The 26,277-nt window shown below is 36.9% G+C and overlaps 1 protein-coding gene across 2 annotated transcripts in view; it reads left to right on the plus strand.

The window, feature by feature from the left end:
- The window catches only part of LOC145770181 (sialin-like), a 64,673-nt gene that overhangs the window by 26,773 nt on the left and 11,623 nt on the right, over window positions 1-26,277 (plus strand). For both annotated transcript variants that reach the window (XM_082581770.1, XM_082581775.1), the window contains exons 5-9: window positions 3,361-3,494; window positions 8,715-8,870; window positions 14,041-14,281; window positions 15,218-15,351; window positions 24,621-24,762. In XM_082581770.1, coding sequence (XP_082437896.1) covers window positions 3,361-3,494; window positions 8,715-8,870; window positions 14,041-14,281; window positions 15,218-15,351; window positions 24,621-24,762 — 807 coding nt within the window. The remainder of the gene's footprint in view (window positions 1-3,360; window positions 3,495-8,714; window positions 8,871-14,040; window positions 14,282-15,217; window positions 15,352-24,620; window positions 24,763-26,277) is intronic.

A 26,277-nucleotide genomic window follows, 5' to 3' on the forward strand; every position in this document is an offset into this window, starting at 1 on the left:
CTTGAAATAAAGTATCTTCAACGTTCCGCGAAGCCGATCATGGATTTTTCGCTTTCTGTCTCTGATCTCTCGTTCTCAATACATGTGGGTGATCACTAGGGCCCGCAAAAGTCAATAAAGTCAAAAATTTTTAAGGACCTCGTCTATCCACGAATCCAAGAATAAAGTTATTTTTAGCACCTAGGGGACTGTTTCTAAGAAGTTTATAGGTCAAAATAAAGTCAAAATTGACAATAAAGTCAAAATTTTCAATAAAGTCAAAGTTTGTCAAATTATGGCTTTTGACAAACTTTTTGTGTTTCTTGATAGTAATTGTTGTCAAAATCCTCGTGGAAGCATTGCAAATCAGGAACTGCGACACAATTAAACCATATTAACCCATGAAAGCAGGAAATATGTCACAATGCTGACGGATCAGCAGTACCTTTTATCGCAAATTGCCCATTGTTTATTCATTGTTACGTATTTAAATATTTTTTATAAAAAGCTCCATCTTCACAAACGTAGTCTTTTCGAAAATCAACAGTTTGGATTTTAGGAATAGCCAAGCTAAATCGTCTTCAGCAAAAGTTAGACAGATTTGTGGAGATTTTCCTATCGCCGAAAAACACGACGCACTTTTTATAATCCATAAAAACCTTGACTTTTCGACAAAATATTACGTTTGGGTCTGAAATCGACAAAATATTATGTTTGAGTAACTGGTATCAATTCAAGGAAGAAATGTGACCTTTACAAATAAGCAATTTCGTTAAGTCAAAATAAAGTCAAAATTTGATAAAAATAAAGTCAAAAAATTTTTTTTTAGGTTAAAATAAAAATGGCCCTAGACTGATCACCATTTGGCGAACTTCTTCCGCGTGTATTCCAGGGAGCCATTCCAACCAACGCAAAAGCCGGTAATTCGGATGAGTCGCGCTGGCCAGAATACATTGTGAAACCATAGGTGAAACTCTAATTGTGAAACAAGATTTTTCATTTTTTTCCCATGAAAATAAAAAATGACGCATAGCGCTTGACGCTTAAAATCGGCAAAATAGTTGACGGCGCTATCACTTCCGTCAACTGAAAAATAAATTGACGGCGCTAGCCTCAGCGTCAATAAAAAGTTGTCGCCGTCAAATGACGCCGTCAAATTGACGGCGTCAACGTACAACACTGCCAATAGAGCCCCAAACATTGACGTTTTGAAGCAGTCGTACCATACCTTACCAACTCACCACAGAGAAAGAATGTATCCCTCCCACCCATGGTGACGTCATAGCGGTGTTGCCGTTTTTATTTTCGCAATTGAATGAGTGCCAGATTCGCCGAAAGTGAACGAAAGTTTGCAAGCGTGTAACTTAGTAGCCAGTTGATATTTTTTACGATTTGCTGGTCAGAGAAGTTTATTAGTGTCATCTCTTCGGTATGTTAGGTAAATTTAGCAAATTTATTTTCCTGTCAGAGGCACTTTAATATTGCGCTTGGCATTGAGTAATAAGCATGATTCTGCTGGTTGAAAATTCACCAAAAGATGTCCTTCCTAGCTGCTTGTTCGTAAATCCCATACGCTGAGCAACTCGTGATGATTTTGAAAAATTGATTGGTGGTCCAAAACTTACAAATAGCTAGTACGTACCTGGTAGAGATGCAGCAAACCCAAAATTTTTATCCGCACACCGCACCGCAACTGACTCATCTATCCGCGCACCGCACCGCACACCGCAATTTATCTGGAACTTTGACACTGCACCGCACACCGCAAATTACAAAATTTTCAAAAAATATTTTAACGCGTTATTTTTTAGAAAGTCAATTGTGGCAAAAAGCACCCAAGGCATATAACTGGTAACCTACCAGTACAGTTGTGCACTAATTGACTAGGCTAACCAGATCATATTCTCTTATCAGCAATGCATCTAAGTTCTAAGACATAATACAAACTAAGACAAATAGAATGTTCCTGGATCCAGTATCAGGACTTTTGAACACTTTTTGTAAGCAATAATGCAATTTTAATGTCAGTGGCTATATGAACTACACACACAAGAGTAAAACTTATAGCCTGAACTCACTGGGCTAACTGTTATAGTAACTAATGCGGTAGTTGCGTTAGGCCTATAGCCTGGTAACTGGAAGCTGAGCTTATCAGCTAGGCTATTAACCAAAAACATTCGTACAGCTTCCCTCACAAGCCAGCCCCAAAACCCTGTCAACTGCACGCCATTTGCAATTTGCATAGCTTTCCAGCTTAGGGTTTCCGAAGGAAAAAAAACTGATCCGTGTTTCCAATTTAAATTTGAAGTTTCATAACTGATTTTCTTGAAAAGTTGAAAGTTTGCGTTTACGAAAGTTTAATTTCTTGAAAGTTTACGTTTACGAAAGTTTAATTTTTTGAAAGTTTACGCGGCAAGCGGCGCGGCGCGGCTTTGTCATTTCAACCTTCCACGCGGCGCGGCGCGTCACGCGGCGAAAAAGTCAAAAGCGGCCGCGTACGCGGCGCGGCTTACATCACTAGTACCTGGAAGGTTGGTCAAAGCTCGAAGCTGCAGGCTTTTTTTTAACTTTCTTCAGGAGCTGTAGTCAGAATAAAATAAACCGAATGTGGTGAAATATTCGTGGTGGATAGAAAAAGAAAAACGAAATGTAAATTTGGCTGATCAAAGTAATTCGAATTAACGAAGGAGCTTTAGGGTATACCATGCCTTGAAGCTCCTTTGTTTGATTTGAATTACTTTAGTGCAATGCAGCCTACTAATTTTTCCGTCTTGTCTGACAGAATAATGAGCTAATCTCTTGCCCTTTAAGTAATCATTATAGCGTCACTTTGACGTGATCGTCAAAATTAAATCTGAGGTCTGTTTTCTGTCAGACTAGAGTCCCATTGAGAAATTTCAAAAAGAGGTGTGTCTTTTAACCACTAGTGGCGCTAAGAGTAATCTTCTTATTTCCCCCCACACTTCTCAAAATGATGCCAAATATCCAAAACTTGATTTTCACTTGTGAGCTATCAGTAAGGCATTATATGAAAGTGTTTTCGGTTGAAATAAATACTTCCACCTTCAGAATCATGGCTTAACCGGTCAAAAATGGGTGATTTTGGCAATACTGATAATATTTGGGCTTCTTGAGTTAGGGTATTCCATTATCTTGGAGTAGAAGGGTTGTCATTTTCGGATTTGAGACTTCGGATTTTGAAAAATCATGGGAAACACTGCAAGAAGCTTAAAAATTTGAAATTTTTTGATTTTTGAACAGGTCTATATATGGTCTAACCATTCATCCACTTTTCTAAAAGCTGCTTGTACCTTGAATTTGATAATTTCGTTGCAACTTAAATGTTTAAATATTACTATCAAATTAAAAAAATGTTCACAGGAGGATTAGCGCTTTTGTGGTCATTCGCTTGGATAGCTATCATTTATAATTCACCAGAAGAACACCCAAGGATATCTGAGCAGGAAAAAACATACATTGTCAATAGTATTGGTTTGAACAGGGAAAAACACAAGGTAATGTGGAAAAGCTTTATTTGAAGTTGCTTGATTATTTACCAACAAATGTTTCACCTATACTATGGTTTAACCCAATGTTTCTCAACCTTTTTTGAGTCGTTACCCAAATAAACATAGCGATTACAGCAGATTACCTTATTTCGCTTCGTAAAAGAACTTAACGATTATGCTTATAGTTATATCGTTTTATTCAGCACTTTTCAGTAAGTTTTTAGAAAAAAAATATCGTTTTTAGTGTGTTCTACTAGCCCAATTCCGCAGGAAAACCGCAGAACTGGCAGCTTTGGTAACTAGGCACTAGCCTAGCCCTAGTGGAATTCAATATGCCCCAAAAATGCATTGCGATGTCACAAACAAAAGCCTTTGCAGCCTTTTGTATGAGCTGCCACTGGTGGCAACCATTGTTTGTTGAGCTTAAGCTGAAAAAAAATTTGCAGTGATAGCTTGTAACGGAGAACAACATCTATTTTTAGCATGATAGTGGTGCCACGTTACTCTTCAAAGTATTGCATATTACCCCCCGAAGATAATTACCCCTAGGTTGGGAACCACTGACCTAAGCATAACATATAAACCAGGGGTTCCCAATCTTTTTTACACTGTGGCCCCCTTTAAAAATTTTGAAAAATCAATGGCCCTCTATTTTTTTCAACTTTATGAAAAAATGAAGAAACATCATCTTATATTATTTTTGAACAACCGGAAATTAAAGACCATTTCATGAAGATTTGGGCAAAACTTACTAGCGTTTTTATGAAGTTTTAATTTATTTTTTTGTTATATAGTGTTGGAGTGGACTTAGAGATGATAAATTTAAAAAAAAATATTATTTTTCAAATTTTCCATGGCCCTCTTGAAAAAGGCTCATGGCCCACTAGGAAGCCATGGCCCCCAGGTTGGGAACCCCTGATATAAACTAACAAATCTCATGTCAAACTTCACAATGCAACAATACAACAGGTTTAATTTGAGAAATTGTGTTATTGCGTTCTACCTGTACCTGCTCCGAGGATTGGCAACTGACTGTAGTAAAATAAAAACTTTTGTACTCTATCTTTAATTTATGTTTCATATGCAATTGTTGCAATAAGATATTTTTCAGTTGCATGAAGGACTTTTTCGATTTTATTCTTATTTATTGTTGTTAATTTTTAGTACAGTGCAAACAAACTTCTTTTGAGATTAGTTTGGGTTAATAATTGCGATAGCTGTGAACTCGTAATTTAAAGGGATCAAATAATTAGCTAATCTTTTTATCGAGTTTATCAGATTAACCCAAAAACTGGATTCCTATTGGCATCAGCATGCTTGGAACTCTTCTTTATGCAGTTTAATCTGACGATAGGAAGAAGATGGGTTAAGCAAAATCGTTGTTTCCACATTTAAATAAGCTTTACTGTAGAAGTGGGCTTGCTTATGCTGTTGTGATAAAATATTTTGGACCACAGATTTCCTCAATCTGTTTGTTAAACTAATTTATTTTCAGTTAACTCAATCAGATTTAGCTTAAAATCCATTTGGATTTATGACTCCATCTCCGTCCAACTGAAAACAAATATGTTTTTTCTGAGTTGTCAAATAACTATGATAACAAGACAGATTTTTTTCAATTGCTTACATCTACTTTTTACAATTTATTTCATTCAGTAATTTACCGCTGTCAAATAAACAAATGATTTGTCTGAATTAGAGCTTACTCTCATGAACTGAACTCTTGAGAGGACCCAACAGACTGTACAAAACAAACTCTCGCCTTAAACTTTTCCACTTTCGATAAAAGCAGAGCCGCGTTTTCAGTCCATCTCTATGAAGCAGTCTATGACCCAACTTTAGAGCATGCTAGTTTATTGGTTGATGCTGATTTATACACCATTTGTTATTGTCAACCAAATGCCTCGTGATCATTTTGCGCTTTTGCTTTCAACCTGGGTATCTCGCTATTTTATTTGATGTGATGCTTTGCAACTACAGGTAGATTTCATACGTTCTAGAATTTTTGCTATGTCAGTCTTGTTGATTGACAAAAGTAAAGCTGATTATATCATCATCAACATTTCGCAGAAATTAGCCTGCAATCATTGGAAGAATACAGGAAATTTTGTTACTATGTAATTGCTAGCAATCCTCATTTACGAAATTCTTAGGTTTACCGTACTGATAAAGTTAATATTTCATAATAATTACATTTTTAATAAACATTAAACGTTACTGAAGAAAAAGAAACCGAAAAAAATAGCTTTTGTTATCAATTTGTTTTTAACCACTTTCGATATTTTAGAAGTGGTATTCATAAAACTTTAACTAGGGTAATTACCCAAAACAAAAATCCGATTTCGCTGAACATAAAACAGGTTTTCATAAATTCGGTTTTCGTCTGACTCTCTTCAGGAGCTGTGGTCAGAATAAAATTAGCCCAAAAATTGGTGAAGTAAAGAAAAACGAAATGGAAGTTTGGCAGATTAGAATAATTCAAAATTAACAAAGAAACTTTAAAGCATAACCGAATTCTTTTTTGGTGGTATAAGATTGGATTGAGAGTTTTTATGAAGATTGCTTCCAGTGCTGCGAGGTGGAACGAAGAACGGCCTTTAGCAAGAATTGAAAACATTTCTAGAAAATTCAGATAATATGAAACCAAGGAACTTTCAGAAATAATTAATTAAACTACCATTCAACGTTTTATAGGCAGAGAAAACTTTTTCTCGAACCGTAGAAAATTTCATTATCAGATCACCGCTTCAATGCGTGATGGAAATCTACAGATAAATCTGCATCAGGCATTGCAGAGTGCAAAAAACAGTGTTGCAGAACGCGTTTTCGAATATTAAATTCTCATCAGTGCAACTACGTTTATGAACGCAATAACAACGGTTAAATTTAAACTCAATACAATACATTGCAAACATTATAAGGACATATTCTCAGTGTTCAATTGAATATTAATAAATCCAGAGACTCTGTCAAGGAAACAAGCAAAGATGGTCCTGTAACCGGTGGTGAAATCTTCTAAAATGACTGAGACTTTTGATAAATTCTTATTTCTGTTCAAATTAACGTGTACTTTAAAAGGTCGTCGCTAATTAATTGGATACGCTACTGTATTACATTGTATTATAATCACTGAAATCATATTGAATTGATATTAATAACAATACCGTCTATTAATTTTCAGTGCTTATCTAAGTACTGTAAATTAGTATACTTCGGTAGATGTTCATTGCGATGGCTTTTTTGCTTTGAACATTAAGTTTGTTTTAACGGGAAGTGATTTTCTGATGTCTCTGGATTTATTAATATTCAATTGAACACTGAGAATATGTCCTTATAATGTTTGTAATGTATTGTATTGAGTTTAAATTTAACCGTTGTTATTGCGTTCATAAACGTAGTTGCACTGATGAGAATTTAATATTCGAAAACGCGTTCTGCAACACTGTTTTTTGCACTCTGCAATGCCTGATGCAGATTTATCTGTAGATTTCCATCACGCATTGAAGCGGTGATCTGATAATGAAATTTTCTACGGTTCGAGAAAAAGTTTTCTCTGCCTATAAAACGTTGAATGGTAGTTTAATTAATTATTTCTAGAAAACACAAAGAAGGCAAAAAGCCCAGCATTTTATCAAATTGATTACCTCCGCAGAGAGAACAAAACTTGCACGACGAAACAATCTCACGTGACTGCCTTTGAACATAATAAAACGAAACGGCAATAACACATTTATTTTCTTCGTAATTTGTTCATAAAAAACTTGTATGCAATATTTAACTTAACTTGTTGAAAAGGGCGCACATTTAAACTTTGCCATGGGCGCCATTTTGCATAGGCACCCCACTGCAACCATAACTTGTTTTGTTTTAGTGCTCACTCTTCAATTTGTTTCACTGTAGGCATGGAACTTGTGTTGTGGTTTAAACATACAGTAGGTTGTGAATTGAATTAAAATCATCCTAGTTTGATCCCACAACCTTTTAGGACTCCACACCGTCTTTGACCCCACAACAATGAAAATTGTAAAAAGGTATGCAATTTAACTAAAAAAAAAAAAAAACACACTTATGTTTAGAATTTTCCAAAAATCTTTTCGATAATCGATTCAACAGCCTTTGCAGTGCGGGTCTACAACAAAAAGTTAAACACGCACAATTATTGAGTTTGTATTTTCAAATACCCGAAACTCAATTTTAAAATTTTGTCCCAATATTTTACTGTTATTTTACATTGAAGTGTGTTGCCCTGTCTACGTCTTTCATAAAAATACATTATTATTACAGTATTATTTAAGAAAAGTATGGAACTACCAACGAGTCTCAGCTGACGTGGAATGATTTATCGTAGTCTATGTTCAAGACCAGGGGTCACCAAACTACGCGCCAGAACCGGCCAGTAGTTTGGTGACCCCTGGTCTTGAACATAGACTACATAGACTTAAACATAGTTGTAGCCCGCGGGCCAGAACCGGCCCGCGAACTGATTTCATCCGGCCCGCCACGTGCTGCGGAAATAACAGCTGTAGCCTACTGCAACTGGGAAAAAAGTTTGCTTTGCCTTTTTGTGTAATAGAGACTTCTTTGTTAAAATTGTTGGTTATTAGGCTATTATAGTTCGTTGTTGTATGTTGAATTTGTACATTTTTTCACCAGGCAGCCTACATGTTGGTGTTCTGTTTTTATCATTAAGCCACCACAAATGGGGACACGGGACAGCCTAGGCCAAATTTGGAAAGATGTAATATTTTGTCAAGAGCACGATGCCCTGTAGTGTATCACAGCAGGGGATAACTTTTCCAGCAACCTTTCGATTTTGGTTTGGTTTTGAATCTTTATCCTAGGACTGACAAAGCCTTGATAGAATTCCTGGTAGTTTCGCATTCTTGTAGAGGCTCTTGACGCAGGGCCGATCTCCGAGATTGACAGAGTGAAGTTTTCCGACTGTTGAAGTAGGAAAATTGTTGCCTGGTATTGTTGCCGTTTCATCACAACTTTGCTATTCCACCGCTGACTTTGTTATTTATTGTGCTCAATTCAAGTCAATGGAGATTCTAAATAGTTGTATATCTTTTCGCAATTTGCATCCGGCCCGCAGCTGTTAATCTCGCAGCAATCCGGCCCTCAGAGAAAAAAGTTTGGTGACCCCTGTTCAAGACTAACCAGCATTCGAACAACTGGTACCGAAAACATTTATTAATTAACTATTTTCAGTGAAATACGTTTCAGACGGAAAAAGTTCGGACTCCATGGAAGTCTATGTTCACTTCGTTGCCATTGCTCAGTATTATGTTTGGTCACTTTGCAAGTAACTGGGGAAACTACACTCTACTTACGATGTTACCAACTTACTTATCAACCATCCTGAAATTTGATCTATCCGCAGTAAGTATAGTCGAACTGATATATAATATATATGAGTATATTTAAAGAAGACTCTGCTTTCTTGTATTTATATGTAATATAATGTTAAATATAGAGTATTGCTAAACTAAACAAAAAATTACTTTTGCTCATGAATATAAGGCATTTTTGAGCGTTTTTACATTTCAAAGTAATTGCACTAACATTAACATATATGGCTCGATGGCGATGGCGATGGCTCGCCTGTGGCTCATCGTTCCTCTTGTGTGTGTTGTAATTGTTTGTCAAATGCCTGTAGTTTACACCTCATGTGATCTGTTTCCACCGTATAATTTACTTGTAATCATTCCTGTGTCACTCGTTCAGTTTGTGCTTTTCAGTCTGGAGTGTCGTTAGTATACAGTTACAGTTAGGCTATAATGCAGTCAAATTTACCTTACAATTTTTCATTTTATTTATATTGCAGATATGTAATTCCTGATGAGGACACATGTACGTGTCGAAAACGTTTGAGTTTGTTTTAATTATGTTATATTTGTGTATGTAATACATCATGTTAAACCCGCTGAAGCTACTTTGTTTTATTTCTCTATGGTTCAACAAAGCAAACTCTCTACCAAAGCTTTATAATGTTAAATATAGAGCATTGCTAAACTAAACAAAAAATTACTTTTGCTCATGAATATAAGGCATTTTTAAGCGTTTTTACATTTCAAAGTAATTGCACTAACATTAACATATATATAACTAGCATTGCACGAAAATGTCTAGCCGCCTAAGACGAAATGCTTATTGTGAAGGACAGGAAGGTAGAAAAATGAATAGTATAGGTTTAGAAAATCATTATCAGGAATCTTTTTGAGCAGAGCATTGAGCGTCAAAATCTCATTAAATAACTCATCTCTCATTGTCTACCGCTATTTCTCCCGCTACTTTTGTCTGAACTTAAATTGACACAAGAAACACCATATAACGTCAAAATAACCTTGAAATCGAGTAAAATCATTTGTTTGCACTGCAACTTCAACGTCGTCATAGTAAACACGTTCTACAGTAGGTGAAATTTATTGTTACGCATCTTTCAATAACACGAGCATTTTAAAACGCGAGTCGCTAAGTTCTGCCCGTTTAGTGTAGTCATATTAGGGTTTGACCCGGAAAAAATTCGTAACTTAACAAATTTGGTACCAAAAGAAGCGAAATTTTATGTAGGTCATCATATCCAAAATCCTCTTCAATCGGCTTTGAGCAAATGGAATGGGGGGCATTTGAAATTTGCGTCTAACGCCCCATAACGGAAATGAACTATAATCATCTTTTCTAATACTTCCATACTGATTTCTGATTTGTTTTTTCAAATATCGCAATCTGTAGCTTTGTGAGAACATTTTGGTAAAAAATTCTGGATGTGACGTCATGATGACGTCACAAGAATAATTGGAATATCGTAATTACTCTTCAATACTAGGGGATGAATGGAATGCAAGAATACTCCCAGTAAAGCCACTTTTTCTTTTCGTTTTTTACTTTGTTGATACAATAAGTTTAATGGGGAGTGATGGGCTACTTAAAACACATGTTGCGCCATCTAGTGCAGAAAATGTAAATGTTGAGAATCGAGAATTTCCAGTGAATGCAATCGTTGGTTTGTGCATATTGTTTTGTGTTCACTTACTTGAGTAAACCTTTCAAAGCATTTAGAAAATCAATGAAAAATTGTAATACTTGCAGTAGCAATGGCGTCATAATGCACTGGTTAAAAGGAATGTTTTATGAACGATCACGAATATCACAGTTATAAGGTAAATAGTAAAATTCAATATCAATCTTTGCAAATACTTATGAACAATAATCTACATGTCAAACCAAACATATCATATCAGTAAAAGGCGTTTGAAATTAATTAAAACTGTTTCAAAAGTTTTGTTTTCATGATTTTTTTTCCTGACTTGTAAATCGCTTTTTTTTTTGCAACTAACACTTCAAAAAAGCTAGATTTTGAATAATTTTGACTAAATTTTAATCTGATCCTTGTCATAATTTTCACAATCCACTCCATTGCAATTACCACACGCAGAAACACATGGTAGCCTGTGCCGCCTGCAGCTGCAAACGTTGGTACTGCAAGGATTTTTCTTAGTGACATTACAGTTACATCGTACAAAGCGAAGAATGTTATCAGGAGCCGCACACAAATCTGTCAGAATAGGATCGTAACTCCCATTGGATAATTTCCAGCCCCAATCGAGCGGATTTAGTTCAACGCTCATCGGTGTTTTCCATTCAATCACCTGCAGATGGATTCGAAGAAAATGATACTTTGCAGCATTTTTGGTTGGAGCGAGAGACTGTGGCTTGATTGTCGTTTTAGATGTTGCTGCTGCCTTCATAAACTGATGGTAGCGCAAATCTTCCATCGCCCAGTTTTCTTTCCCACTATAGCTAAAGATAAAAATTGTATATTAAAACTGAACACACTTCTTAAACTTTTATTGATGATTTGGTGGTAGGAACTTGACATTATCGTTATAATACTAATGTAACTTTTTAAGTTACCTAAACATTAACAATTTAAGTCCTTTTTGTTCTACTTCCTCTGCAGTGGCTGTTTCGTCTTCGAATACTTTAGCAGTTTCTTGGAACACCTCCCTTGTCCCAAACTTCTTCAGGGTACTCGTTTTTCCTGACATAAAAGATTATAGATATAAGTAGCCTGTGCAGTGTGCATAGCTTAACCGAAAAATTAGTAAAGAACGAAGGCAATTCCGAATATGTTCATCGTGTACAATTATATTAAAAAGAATACGATAAGGCTTATCTAAATACAATATTTCGTAAAGTAACATTTACATCATTCAAACAAGTAAAACCAAGTTTATCATGAAAATTCCTAGTTGCCAAAAACAAATTGTAGGTTACCTTGTCCAAACAATGCACACGTAGTATCGCAACCCGACCAAGCATGGATGAACAAAATATGACTTGTAATGACATCTCCAGTTGATTTGACCAAATCTTCAATTTTCCAGATTTCTATGTCACCTTTGTTGCTAGCATCAGAAAGCATGTAGAGATGCATACCATTTTTCCAGTGAAACATCAACAACACTAGAATATCAGTGTCAGCCGCTACTACAACCACATCTTTGTTGTTATCTTCTGCATACTCCAATGCTGCTGAAACGATTTGAGTGTCCGCATCTCCCAAACTGTTTCGAACATCATGACCTTCTCTTCGCAGCTCGTCTGATAGGAAAGATATGAACTGTGACTTATTCTGCTCGTTCTTCAAAAATACTTCTTGGTTGAATGTTGGGATCATTTCTAAGTTATCCAAACTTACAAAGGCACTCATTTTCCCTGTTCTTCGTTTGTGTTTATGATCTTTTAAGTAGGGACCATTATCATATCCATCAAAAACTATACACGATCGTCCATACTTCTTGTTTACATACTTTGTGTATTGATCCAAAATTGATCGATATGGACGATTTTTGAGCCACTTTACTTTATGCAGCAGAGCACCTCCATCCAGTATATGAAATGATTGATCCCATATGTAGGTGGAGGATGTGACATCTTTCTTTAAAGCCTGTCCCAGTTTTGCTTTGCTTGATTTTCGCATCATCGAATTCTGAAACAGCGAGGTAGGAACGGCTGTCAGCTCATACTGGAAATAGCTGTGTATATCCTCTTCTCTCTCAATCAACACAAGCAACCTGGAAAATAGGAGCAATGGGTCGACATGCACTTTCTCCTTGTCGATTCTTACACCAATCTCTAGTGCTTCCAGCGTCTTGATCTGATCTCTCTTCTTAATTTTTGCTTCTGAATACGAAACACCGTCTAGTTGATGCTGGATTGCTTCACCAACACTTTCTGCATCATCACAATTGATTCCATCTCCTTCTGTTGCTAACAATGCTAAAGTAACCCAGTTTTACATAGAAAAGAGATTTCTGGTCGTTACAATTATATAAGAAGACTTTGCATTGCATTACACATACAAATTGCTGTTTATTAATTTTATTTTTTTCTGTCGTCACTACAGTAGGCTATATAAATCCGAAATTTTGTTTTTGTACATCATTCGCTCTGAAGATCCGCATTGCCATGATGCGCGAAACGTCAGTGAAGCAATAAACAACGTATCTGTTTCTGCTTTTCCTTTCGCATTCATCAGATGAACGCTGCAATTATTGCTAGAAAAGATACGTAATATTCCTGGTAAATATCCAAACTTCTCAGTATTTACTTTATTTGAAAATCGAAAAAGTGAGTTTTGACAAAACTAGATAGAAATACCTACCTTTACTAAATTTGCTATCAAATTCTTTGCTCAAAGCCGATTAAGGAGGATTTTGGATATGTTAATCTACATAAAATTACGCTTCTTTTGGTACCAAATTTGTTAAGTTACGAATTTTTTCCGGGTTGGCCCTTTTTTTGAGCTTAGATGACTACACTAGTTTTGGCTTCAGCACGTCTTTTACAAGAAAAATATCTCTCCACGTTCGTACTGCATGAAAAGGGGATGTATTTAATGAAGAGACGTTTTAAATCGGCATTAGGAAAGTTGAAGAACTTGCTTCTGTCTGTAAAAAGTTCTCCACAATTGACTTTTCTTTCCGTACCGATGTTTGATGCGGTGGCGCCAACACATCAAAAAATCATCCTCAGAATTGTGACTGGTGTTAGTGTCACTCTTGTCGGTATCAACGTGGCTTGATGTTTCCCGCAACAATCGAATGATTTCTGCCTTGATTTTTTCACGCAGTGTTTCCATAAAAATCTCCAAAACGAGTTGCGGGACATTGGTAATGGTAGGCTACATTGGAACGATAAAAAGCATTGATTTGTTTCCTCTGATCTGCGCCTCCAAAATTCACCAGCATATTGCCGGCGGAAAACGATTTCGACTGCTGAAGGTCCAAATCGCTTCTTCTATTCACGAGAAAATACAGCTCATAATCTGTTGTGGGGTCTCCATTGGCATCGATCGCTGGTCTAGATTCTCGAACACGCAAAATCCAATATTACTGACGGTGTCCTATACAGTAGTGATAACTTTGGTTATAGAAAATCTTAATGTTATTAATGTATTACTGTATTTGTTGGTAAGCTATTTTCCTTTGAACTAACTTCAAGATTTGGTTTGTAACAATTTGTAAAGAGTTTTTTTTATTGACAGAGTGGCGTCATTTCCTCTATTCCATACATATTGCAGTGGTGCTTCACTGTTGGCGGCGGTTTGGTTACAGACTTTATCAGAAAGCGAGCTCTTGTCTCGACAACGGCTATTCGGAAAATTAACACCACTCTTGGATTGGCTGTACCTGGATTGTTCATAATTTTGGCCGGATACATTGGTTGTGACGCAACTGCAGCCATTTCGTTTTTCACTTTATCTGTCGCGTTTAATGCTCTGACAGGTAAGCGGTTTTCACGTAAAACAAATTGATCTTTTAGCGCTCAAAATCGCAAGTCAGCTAATGGAAAAATTGGATTAAAATATCTTGATGGTAAAAGTATCAAGGGAATCAGGCCTGAGAACTAAATACGGTACCAAACCTTTAGATTTGGAAGCATCTGAACCAGAAGGCATAAGTTCGATCCTCTGTTTGGTTATAGGCTACCAAAGACTTTTTAAAAACGGCACTGAAACTTACAAGAACAATGAGATTGTCGAATGCAGTGGAACATAAGAATCTGGTCATGTGCATGGCACCGTTAATGATGTTTTTGATATCATACTGAAATAATGTAGTAACCATAATATACCAACTCATATGAGACATTAGTCTAGTTTCAAAAACATAAAAAACGCCAGACAGCAATGGCACTATTAAGGCAGATTTTTTGGCTTTTTTTGTTGTTTCTTTTTCAAACTTAAAATTAAAAAATCTTTTAGTTTTTATGTCAATCGTATTCTTATTGTAAATTTGAGAAGTATTTGCTTGGAAAGCACACAAAATTGGGGTATTCTGCATTGATAGACCCTTTTCATCCCGTAGCCTACTGGAGTTACTGCTTGGCTCCAGCGGCTACACAAAAAAAAATTTGTATTATGTTTTTGGCTGTCTCCTGTATTGGTTTCTTGATATTGCTTTGTCCGTAAAAATGTACATTGTGGACATAATGCAAAAATGTCAATTGTAGGTCAGTCTGTTCATCCTTCACTGGCCCTACTACATATATCTAAAAACTTTGTAGATTTTACCAATCTCACTTACTTACCTCATAGGCTACTTACTTACCTGAAATTAATACTTATGCAATTTGTGATGACAAACTTGTGGCTGGTCAATGGAAATTTGTGTAATTAACCTATAAGTTGTAGCTTTTTAAAGATGAAAGATTTTATTTAGTTCCTGGATGTAAATCCAACACACTGGATATTGCACCTAAGTATGGAGGAATAATTTACGGAATATCGAATACTTTTGCAAACGTTTCGGGCTTTCTGGCACCACAAGTTGTTGGTTTGCTATTACTGGATGGTGTAAGTCAAAAATTTGTAATAATTTATAAGAAAAATTCATCGCATATCTAGTGGCATATCGAGGGGTAGCCCTTGTTATATTACGTTGATGTTGCCGGTCAACGAAAACAGTAAATTAAGTAGGTTACAACGCCTTAAAATGGCGTCTCAAATATCTGTCTTGGCTCTTCTGCTGTTGAACAAATACACCCACTACACCCTACATTCCTGACAATTGCGCCGATGACTTGTCGAATGATTGCGAATCATTAGAAGGGACCTAAAACATGGAAAAATCAATGTCAACTCAACAATTGGTTTAAAGTTCAAGATACAACCTAACTGTTAGTACTGTTGCCGAATCCGTTTTAGTTTTAGTGCAGTTAGCTAAATGTAGCCCAGTTCTTGCGTGCTAAAATTACAAAATATGAGCATAAAAACCAAACTTGCACAAAATATAACTAACGATTATCCGCTATAGCCAACATATCCCTTTATACTAGTCAGATAAACAATCCATACTAGCATTTCTGTCAAATTTCAGTAAGTCCGCCTCTACTGAAATTCGAAACCTTGCGCGACATCTTGGCCTGCCAATAGAGTTCATAGCGTACAGGGCCAAAACATGTTGAGAGGTGGAACAAAAATGTTCCAAAATCAAAATCCAAAATTTACTGCAGAAACACTCACTGATGTTTATTTTTTAACATTTATTTTCAGTTTATCAAAAAACTAAAAATCACACCAAATGTGATCAATTGAGAGTGGATGTTTGATATAAATTCATGTTTAGTGGCTTGCTAGAGCAACATTGTACACTGTACAGTGGTATAAATAGGCTAAACGACATTAATAAGATTTAGTTGCTTATTTTAAAAGACCCCAATAAATAACAAAATCATGTTGATTGGGGCAATTTAAAAAAAGAATAAATCAGATTCAAATCGTTTCGTGTTTAGTAGCTTCGCAAATCAACATCGTACGGTATAGCGGTACAAATAGGCTAAACAAAATCTTTTTGGTTTTGTTTTAAAAGATTTCAAATTAATAACAAGATTTTGAGGCAACTGTATGATGTTCATCAGGATTGTTTCAAAAAAGGTTCAGATTCAAGTTTTTTCATATTTTAAAGATTCCCAAATCAACATGGTATTATAGTAGCCTACTTTATATGAATAAACACAGCTAATTAGATTTTGTTAGTTTTGGGGCAACTGCATGAGCATTTAATTAAAAAATTTATTCAGATTCAAATAAATTTATACAGGGTGTTTCAAAAAGTTTAATAGCATTGTACAATGTACAGTCTTGTAACTTTATGTACAGAACTACAAATACAGTACAACATAAAATTTTATCATTTAACTTTCAGACGTTTTCTCTTTTAGATGTAGAAATGCCATACAATAGCGTAGAAAAAGCATTTTGTGTACTGGAGTATGCTAGACTGTGCGCAAACGGGCTACTTCTTTTCTTTGTTCTAAGTTTTGACGCTATAAAATATTTAGAAACAATCGTACAACTTTTGTTTTATTTCTTCCTGTTCTCATAAAAAACTCTATTGACCAGCAAACAAATGACCAACCTTTTCTCAACCAAACTAAAAACTATTGATTGATTGATTGATTGATTGTTATGATTTGTTTTATGTCACTTTACAACATCTAAGGTCTTTTAGCGACAGTCATTTTTAAAATAGCCATTTAGCAGTTAGAACACAACAGGGCATAGTGAAGGGTGCAATACGACACAACACAACATAATACGATACAGTAGTTTAAACACATCATTAGTGGAAACGAAAGTCTTGTGCGAGGTTAGGCCTACTACGAAAGTCAGATAGGTACTTCTTTGGAATTGCACGTTTGGTGTAGTAGTCAGGTAGTGCTGACGCCAGGAAGATCGCTCCTTTTCAAAAGGAAACAAAATAAGGAAAGCCCAGCCAGCAAATCAATCACCTTCCACACCGAATCAATGTCTGTAGACGTTGAATCAATGCAAAAGGCGATCGATCTCTGGCTGGGAGCAGACAAGACGCGGGTGCACTACAGTATAACATGGTTGATTACAGTGATTAGAATAATAATTTAAATGAGCTTATTGCAGGAGTTTATAAAAGTCAGCAGATGTTTAATAGTTGGACGATTTACAGCAAAATTTTTCAACGATATATTTATTCCATACGTGCTAAGATTTTGTTCAAGACACTTTCTTTGAGTTGTATATTTACTGCAATGAAATAGAAAATGATTCACAGTCTCAGGGGTCATACATGTATCGCATAGTCCAGAAGTATGGCATCCGATCTTGAATAGGTGTTGGTTTAAACGGCAGTGGCCGGTGATGAGTTTAAAGACGGTTGGATGGTCAGGTACTTTGTTGGTTCCTGCACTTTTGGTGTCAGGATATATAGCTTTGTACAGTTGGCTTGTGGTACTGTTTATATAATGATTATTCCATTTTTGCGGAGCTAGATCTTTGGTGAGGTTTTTGACTTCACTTAGGCTGAGTTTTGTGTTTGCGGAGATGGGGGTAATGGCTGATGTTGGTATTGCTGGTATGGCTCCTGAAGCAAGTTTTGCTAAGAAATCAGCAGTTTCATTTCCAGGAATGCCTACATGACTAGGAACCCATAGAAACTTTACTTTTGTTGTATTTGATATGATGCTGGAGTGAAGCAGAAGTATGTCATTGATTAAGCTGTGTTTTGTCCAAGTTGGATTTGAAATCGTTCGTAGTGCACTTAAGCAGTCGCTAATGATGACAGACTTACTTGGTTTGGTCTCTTTTATCCATATAAGTGCAGCTTTTATTGCAAACAGTTCGGCACTGAACAGTGAACACAGATGCGGATCTATTAATGGTGAAACAGCGTTTTATTGCATGGCGGCTTACAAAAAAATAAGATCCGGTTTTCGTGTTGGTCTTGGATCCGTCTGTATATATGTTGAGAAATTCTGAGTAATTTGTTGTGAGGTGCTCAGCGACTATTCCAGAGATGGCATTTGGATGGTCAAGCCGGGAGGTTTCAGTTACAAGGGTGTAGTCAGTTATGGGTATATAGACTTCACAGGGTGGGATAATTCGTTCTTGGATGAGGTTTACGGTAATATTCTTATCTATTGTCTCGGTGAGGCAATGGAATGGTTGGTAGTTACTTGTGTTGATCAAATTTCTTGGCAAACTTTCCTCAAGGATGTCATGTGCTGGGTGGCGTAAAAATGTCAGAATGTGGGTTTTGTAGTTTAGACAAAGTTGCTCGTATCTAAGTGACAAGGGTAATTCATTGCAATAGTGTTGTAGGTTTGAAGTTGGGGTGCTTTTCATTGCTCTGGAGCATATTCTTAGAGCTTCATTTTGTAATGTCAGAATCGGTTGGAGTGTGGTTTTGTTTGTGGCAAAATATGCTTCCATACCATATTCAATAACCGATCGTATTATGACTCTGTACATGCAAAGCATTGCTGATTTTCCTGCTCCCCAGTTTGTACCCTTCAGTACACGAAGAACGTTTAGTCTTGATTTGGATTTTTCTGCAACATGTTTAGCATGGATGCTATACTTTCCATTTGACTGAAATGTGATTCCAAGGTATTTGTAGTCTTTATTGATGGGGATTAACGAATTTTTTGTTTCGAGTGTACACGGATCATGTTCTCTTTACAAACAAACGTAAATATGTTCTCTTTACAAACAAACGTAAATAACTGCTGATTTGTTTGCGGAGATCTTGAAGCCACATTTATCACACCAGTCTTTGGTTTTTGAAAAGTCAGATTTGATTATATTAGACAGAGTTGAGATGTCTTTTCCTGTTTTCCAAAAACAGAAGTCATCTGCAAAAAGTGCTGTAGAAGAGGCAATTGAGTTTGGTAAATCGTTAATCGCTACGTTGAATAGTAATGGACTAATAACGCTGCCTTGAGGAATTCCGTTTTTTAGTTTTCTTGTGGTAGATAAAGCTTTAACAACTTTGACTTGAAAAGTACGATTTGACGGGAAAGATTTGATCCAAGATAACATGGCTCCTTTGATCCCTAAGTCATATAGTTTTAGGAGGACTGTGTCGTGATAGACCATATCATAAGCTTTCTTAAGGTCAAGAAATACTGTTTGTACTGATTCGCCGCAAGATAAGGATTTTTGGATGGTGTCGTGGAGTCTGATAATATGGTCTGTCGTTCGACGTCTTTTTCTGAATCCAGACTGTTGCAGATGAAGTAGATTCTTCTGTTCAAGATACCATCTGAGGCGATTAGTTACTATTTTCTCCATAGTTTTGCAAAGGGTGCTGGTTAAAGAAATTGGTCTGTAGGAGGAGGGTATACCCGTTGGTTTGTTTGGCTTATGAATTGGGATGATGATTGAATGTTTTCATTTGAGTGGCAGTGTACCACCTGTTGACCAGACATAGTTAAAGAAGTCGAGGAGGATATTCAGACTGCAAGGGGGTAGATGACATAACATTTGGTAATAATTATGCCATCCGCTCCGGCGGCAGTGTTTTTATTACCTTTAAGGGCCGTCTTCAACTCGTTGATTTGCAGGGGTGAATTGTATGATTTATTGTAGAAATGGGTTGCAAGTTTTGATTGAAGATTATTTGAAATTGAAAGACTGGCAATTTCACGGAATGTTTTTGAATAGTTAGTTGAGCTGCTAACTGAGAGAAATTGATCTGCAAGGATGTTGGCTTTGTTGGTATCACTTTCTGCTTTAGTGGCAAGAGTGGGAATTCTTTTGGTTTCCTTTATACCTGAAATTTTTTTAATAATTTTCCAAACTTTATCAAGCTTTGTTTTACTATCGAGGGAACAGCAGAAATTGTTCCAGCTTTCTTTTTTTGCTTGGATGATGGTTTTTCTGGCAATTGCCCGGAGGCGTTTAAAGGCTTGGATGTCTGTTGGGTGTCTGGTATGATGAAGGCGTTGTAGTGCTATTTTTTTGTTCCTTACTGCTCGTTTACAATCGTCATTCCACCATGGTACACCATTTAATTTGGAAGGTTTAGTTTTAGGAATTGCTATAGACGCGCAGAGTTGGATAGTTTCGGAGAGGTTTTGGTTAAATGTGTTTATATCATTTGAGACAATAGAAGAATTTACATTTTCTTGGCATAATTTGGAATACTTTGCCCAATCGGCTCTTTGGAATGCCCATGATGGTACAAACTCTGCAGTATCTGGGGAAGAAACATTGACTGTAGTAGCAACTATGCAATGGTCACTACCCAAAAATTCATTGGTGACGTTGGTGATGCATTTGTGACCAAGGGAAGTGGAAGTAATAGTGAGGTCTAAAGTGTTCCATCGGTTTTCCGGTTTATTTAAAGACATGTGGGTGGGAACAGTGGTGTTGAGGATCACTGCGTCATGATTTTCAACTATTTCAAGTAGAGCATACTCTCTATTGTTATTGTAGTTGCACCCCCACATGACATGGTGGGCATTAAAATCACCGCAAATTAATACTTTATCATGGTTAGAGAAGATACAGTTTATTTGGTCTCCTTCAAATGAGTTTGTGGTTGGGTTATATATACTGCATACCGTCAGGTGTTCGATTTTAATTCCAATGATTTCCAGCCTTTGGTCTGCATCCGGGATGAGTAGCTGTGTAAAGGAGATATTTCTTTTAATGCAGATTCCGACACCACCTCCTTTTCCAAAAGTAAGCACAGGTCTGTCTTTTCTGTAGAAATGATATCCAGTAATATTAGGGGAGTATTTAGGAGTTAGGTGTGTTTCTTGTAAGCAAATGATATCCGGTGGGGTTTGTGAACTTGCTATTAGTTGATTCAATTCCGGGATTTTCCTATAAATTGGCCGACAGTTCCACTGCCACACCGTGAGGAACATTATATTATCAGTGATTTTAACATTTCCGAGTTTGTTAGAAATCCCATTCTAGAACCTGCTGCATCGGCAATAATTTGAAAAATATCAATTTCTTTGTTTTGGCTTTGAGCAAATGTTGTTTTATTGATCACTTCTGCTAAAAAGGCAAGAAATAGGATTGGGTTGTTTATAAAGTGGCCGGACTCGTCTCCTACATCGGTTGGTTTAGAGAGTCCGGGTGTTTTCATTGTGACTGGGGTTATATGTATACTGTCATTAGTTTGGTTAGAGGATAGATTTTTATTCAATTGACTTGTTTGGGTTGTGCTTGCTACAAGAGGAGGAAAATCCAGATCATAACTTGGCATTTCTGTATTTACAGCTCTTTGCTGCTTGCAGGCTTGAGCATATGTTAGATTCTTAGTAGTTTTCATTTTCTGAATGGCTTTTTCTTTCAGGTACTTGGGGCAGTTTTTAGAAATAGCGACGTGATTTCCACCACAATTTGAGCATTTCACTGTTATACTTGGGCATTCGTCATGCTTGTGTTGTTCACCGCATCGGAGACATTTGGTTTTAGATCTACAGAGTTTTGCTATATGTCCAAAGCGATTGCAGCTGTAACATCTTAAGAATTTTGGAATGTATTGCGAGACTCTAAATCGTTGATAACCTATTTTTATTGAGTCTGGTGGTGATTTGCTATTGAAGATTAATAATACAGTAGTAGATGCAATTAGTTCAGACGAGTCAGAATTTATTTTATTAATTTGTGTTTCTTTTTTACTCTCAGCAGAGGATAAAATCAGGTTTATTTTATTAAACCTGTTAACCGACCTTATGTTCGCATCCTCCAGCGCCGCAAGAATATCTCCATCCTCCATGCCGAGAGGAACATTATAAATTACTCCACTTGCTCCAGGTGGTCTTTTAACGTAGGCGGTGATCGGAATGTTGATGGTGTTTCCATCCGTCAGTGTCTTTGTTTTGAGGATAATCTCTACCTGGCTTGGGTTTGCATTTATTTGAAGCCCTCCATCTTGTCTTGCTGAGCAGGATTTGTATTCGCCTATTAGATATTGCAAACATCAGTCGATCAGTATCGGCGAATACATTTTTAATGTTTTTTTTGCTCTCCCGGCTGGTTCGATTTCAGTATGACTGTAGTAGTATTGTTGCCATTTTCGTCTGGGTTGTTTTCCGTTTGGTAATCCTCTTCGGAATCCATTCGTTTTCTTTTTAGAGACTGCGTCTCCTTTTTGTTTTCTGGGTCGTCTGTCTCCAGTTTGGTTGAGTTGATTTAAAAATTAAGAGTTCAAATTTGTATTACAAACTGCACCTTTTTTCTTGTTCTGCACCGCGCAAAACACTTGCTTCTCCAGCAACTCGCAAGCAAAAAATCGGCTATCAAAACTTGCAACTTTAAAACTACAAGTTGTTCAGTTCCACAACCTAACCTTTCAGCTGGTTGCAATGCACCAGTTTATTTACAAATCAAACTAAAAACTAATGAATTTTTGCTCAACGTAGTCAAAAAATGAAACGTGTAACTTACAAAAAATGTGAGACATCTGAAGGCAAGCGCGAGACTAATTTAGTTTCTCGCGCGGGCTTGCGGTGATCGAAGCCAAACGTCACAAGACAACAATCGAATAAGATTGTGCAGCGTGCATTTGCGCAACATTATGAAAGAAAAGGGCCAGATGGAAAGCAGATTAGGACACGGCATAAAAGTTCGAACAAAAAGGTTGCTTGTGCAGAGTAAAAGGATCTGGGCGGAAGTCAACGCCAGTACAGAAGGTAGAAAAGATTCGCAGAAAAGTTATGAACAGTCCTACAAAGTCCATTAGAAGAGCGAGTTTTGAAGTTCAAATTTCTGCAACAATATTTTGGCGTGGTATAAGAAAACGAAACAGGTCAAACTGTTGTTGCTTTTCCACGACTTTGTAGAGGAGAATTGCCAGGTCCTCCGCATATCTGTATTTTGCGAAGACCGTGCTCTGAAAGTCGTGGGTGAAGATGTTAAAAGGAAGTGGAACCAGGACCGATCCTTGTGGGACGCCATTTTTTTAGGTGTCTCAATCTTTTTCGCCCTGAGTTGCCGGTGGTCTTTCTCGTTTTGTTATCCATTGAATTGTTTTTATCTGGTGTTGTTTCCACTCGCCACGGGCAGACACTTTCTTTGCAACAAAATGGGAGGATGCCTTGCGGTTCTTTGTGTTGTACACCTGTTCTGCACTAGCTGAGAAGCGACGGCCCTTACAGAAACGGGGAACTGGTGAGGGGAGTTTGCTGAGCTGTCAGTGAAGTTGTTAATCATGCTCCATGCTTTGCGGCTGGAATGAGAAGTCGATGGTTTGGATGGCTTCGTTTCACCGCTCAAGCTTCTTTGCATCCAGCCGATCTTCTGTCGCTGGTTGTGTTGTTGTATCCCCAGTAGGTGTGCTGGAAGCTGAAATCACCAACCTAGAGACTGGGGGAAGGGAATGTTGGAAGGGATGATGGCAACATTCGCGAGAGTAGAGGCTTGTACGATGTTGTAGTCTGAGATCATGGTGTCTGAGATATACATGCAGAGTGCACACTCACTCAACCTCGGCATCAATTGGAGATTATATAGTTTCGGGAGAGAGTTTGCTTTCTTGTACCAAAGACAGGCAAGACACAACAATACAACAGGGTTGAGCATTAGCAACAACAATATATTTTACATACTTATTTACAAATAGTTTAACAGTCAAACGTTTTCGGCTTAACTTAAGCCCTCATCAGGAATCTGAAAATGTATATAAAAATGCAATAAATTTCCACTTTTTGAAGGTAACTAACTACAGTAACTGACTGTAAGCATCAAGAAACACGTAGCAAATACAAGCAGTAGTGTGGAAAACATACAGACAGACGAAAAACAAATTACATTAGGAAAAGGCAACTGCATGACTACAAAATAATTTGCACCACGTGGTACGTGATACATCTAGTAAATGTTGAGAAGAATGGACGCGACTGCCGCAAATAATTATTTGTTTAAATTTGGATTGTAGCGTTTGATTAACAGCGCTTCTTGAATTTTTGTGTCAAATTGGGATTTACCTTTGCGTAAAATTTTAAATGAGTCAGTAGAGAATTTTCGATCTGTGCAAAAAGAACACTCCATAATATAAGTCTCTAAAGTTCAGATGCTCCCGTACTCTTGTGGTCAAATTTCTGGTGGACATACCGATGTACGTCAATGCCGAATCACACCTACATGTAAAACTATATACGACATTTGAGCAGAGAGATGAAGGCGTCTGGGACTTCAGTTGAAAATACGAACTACTTTTAAATGTTTTGTAAGTAGGAAAAACGTCCACATCAAATGAAGCTTAGGGTAGACCCGGCTGTGTAGTATGTAGTCGGGAATAGCTAAGTTTCTGTTAACATTTCCATTGTTTTATCGAAACATTTCAGAACAATCTGGGTCAATGGCAGCTCGTGTTTTGGATTTCAGCTGGAGTTTATTTCTTTGGAGCGCTTGTTTATTTGATGTTTGGAACAGGACAAGAGCAGGTCTGGGCTAAAGGAAAAATCTCTAAAAAGAAGTTCTACACAGGTAAACGTTATTCCAGCTACGTAGTTTTAGACAACTGAATAGCAGAGATCGTGGCCTACGAGAATATACACGGCCCTACAGTTTGCCTTGAATGGCAAAAATTAGTAGGGTAACTTTTGTCATGAAGTAGCTGACTTTCTAGCGCTGTATCAAGTGATAACATGATAGTTGTATTTCTACAGCACACCAGCCAACAAATCAGTCCTTTTAGCATTAATTTAACATTCACAGACGTTGAATCAACGTAAAAAAGAAGTGCTTTGCTCAACAGCAGAGGTTTTTGTAGCTATTGACTGCAATCCGAATATAGTTCAAAGTGATCCTTTGAGTAAAACCAAGTAAAGCATAAAAGCAACTTTAATTCGGCGTTTCAAATGCATAGTCAAACTAAACACAAAACATTAAGCAACAATTGCAGTAGAGTGACGTAAACCTCAGACGAGAATAATGATAGGACGTCATTGTTGTCAGACATTAATCAACCACGAATAAAAGTGAGCACAGTAAACAATTGGTATGCACGCGTCAAGAAACATTGTCCTCACGTAATTAATTCTATTTCAACTGCTGTACAATACTGACCTAAAAAAGATACAATACTATACGTAGATATCACAACAGCCAGGATTAAATGTCGCGCTTTCGCCGTTTATGTTTGAAATGCAATATTGCGTCTTTTCGCACTGAATCACTGCACATTTTTCGATTATTATTAAAATACACATTAGTTATAATTGCATTCACAAACTTGATGTTTGCAAAATGCTTTTGACACAAAAAGCTCAATGGCATATCATTTAAGAGCAAAACATTTTCTGCAGCAGTTCTTTCACTCAGTTCGCTTTGCCTCATCACGCTGAGAGCAGTATCTAGCATGGCAAAACATTTCGATGTGTACTGAGCAAGATCAACAGAAGGCAACGTTAAACCACCTCGTGACAGTTTCAAAAGATAGTCATATTCATTGACAAAAGGTTCACTACTAGAAGAAATTAACAATGCATTGCGTTCAGCACACTGTGAACGTTTAACGATTTTTTTTTGCACAGTACCCTGCCACGACCGCTGCAACTTCAACAGCGTTTTTATCCAAGCAACAGTTTTTAAGTTCTTCAGAAATATTGTTTAGTTTGTTTCTTAATGTTAGCAAAGCAGTATCGTTGATATCAGGCCGAATGTCCGCATTCCATATGGAAACCGATTCTTTTAAAAGAGTCTTAATAGCTAAAATTCGTTGGGAAGTTTCAACTTCACGCAACCCTACTAAAAACCGTCCACCACTCATTTGTCTATATTTTGAAAATGTAAGTTCCAGCGGATCTGTTTGGAAACGAGATGTTAAAACGTATCCAAAACCATCTTCCAACAAATCTTCTATAAGTGAAGCTGTACATTTCAATGTAGAGATCATAGCAGAGCTGGTTTGTTTACTTAAAGTGAATTTCTTGGCGTTTGGACACTGCATATCCGCCCACATCTGAAACCATTCAGCTAACTGTCTGAAAAACTTTGGTT

This window comes from Aplidium turbinatum, chromosome 1 (assembly GCF_918807975.1).
Source record: "Aplidium turbinatum chromosome 1, kaAplTurb1.1, whole genome shotgun sequence".
NCBI classification, from domain to species: domain Eukaryota; kingdom Metazoa; phylum Chordata; class Ascidiacea; order Aplousobranchia; family Polyclinidae; genus Aplidium; species Aplidium turbinatum.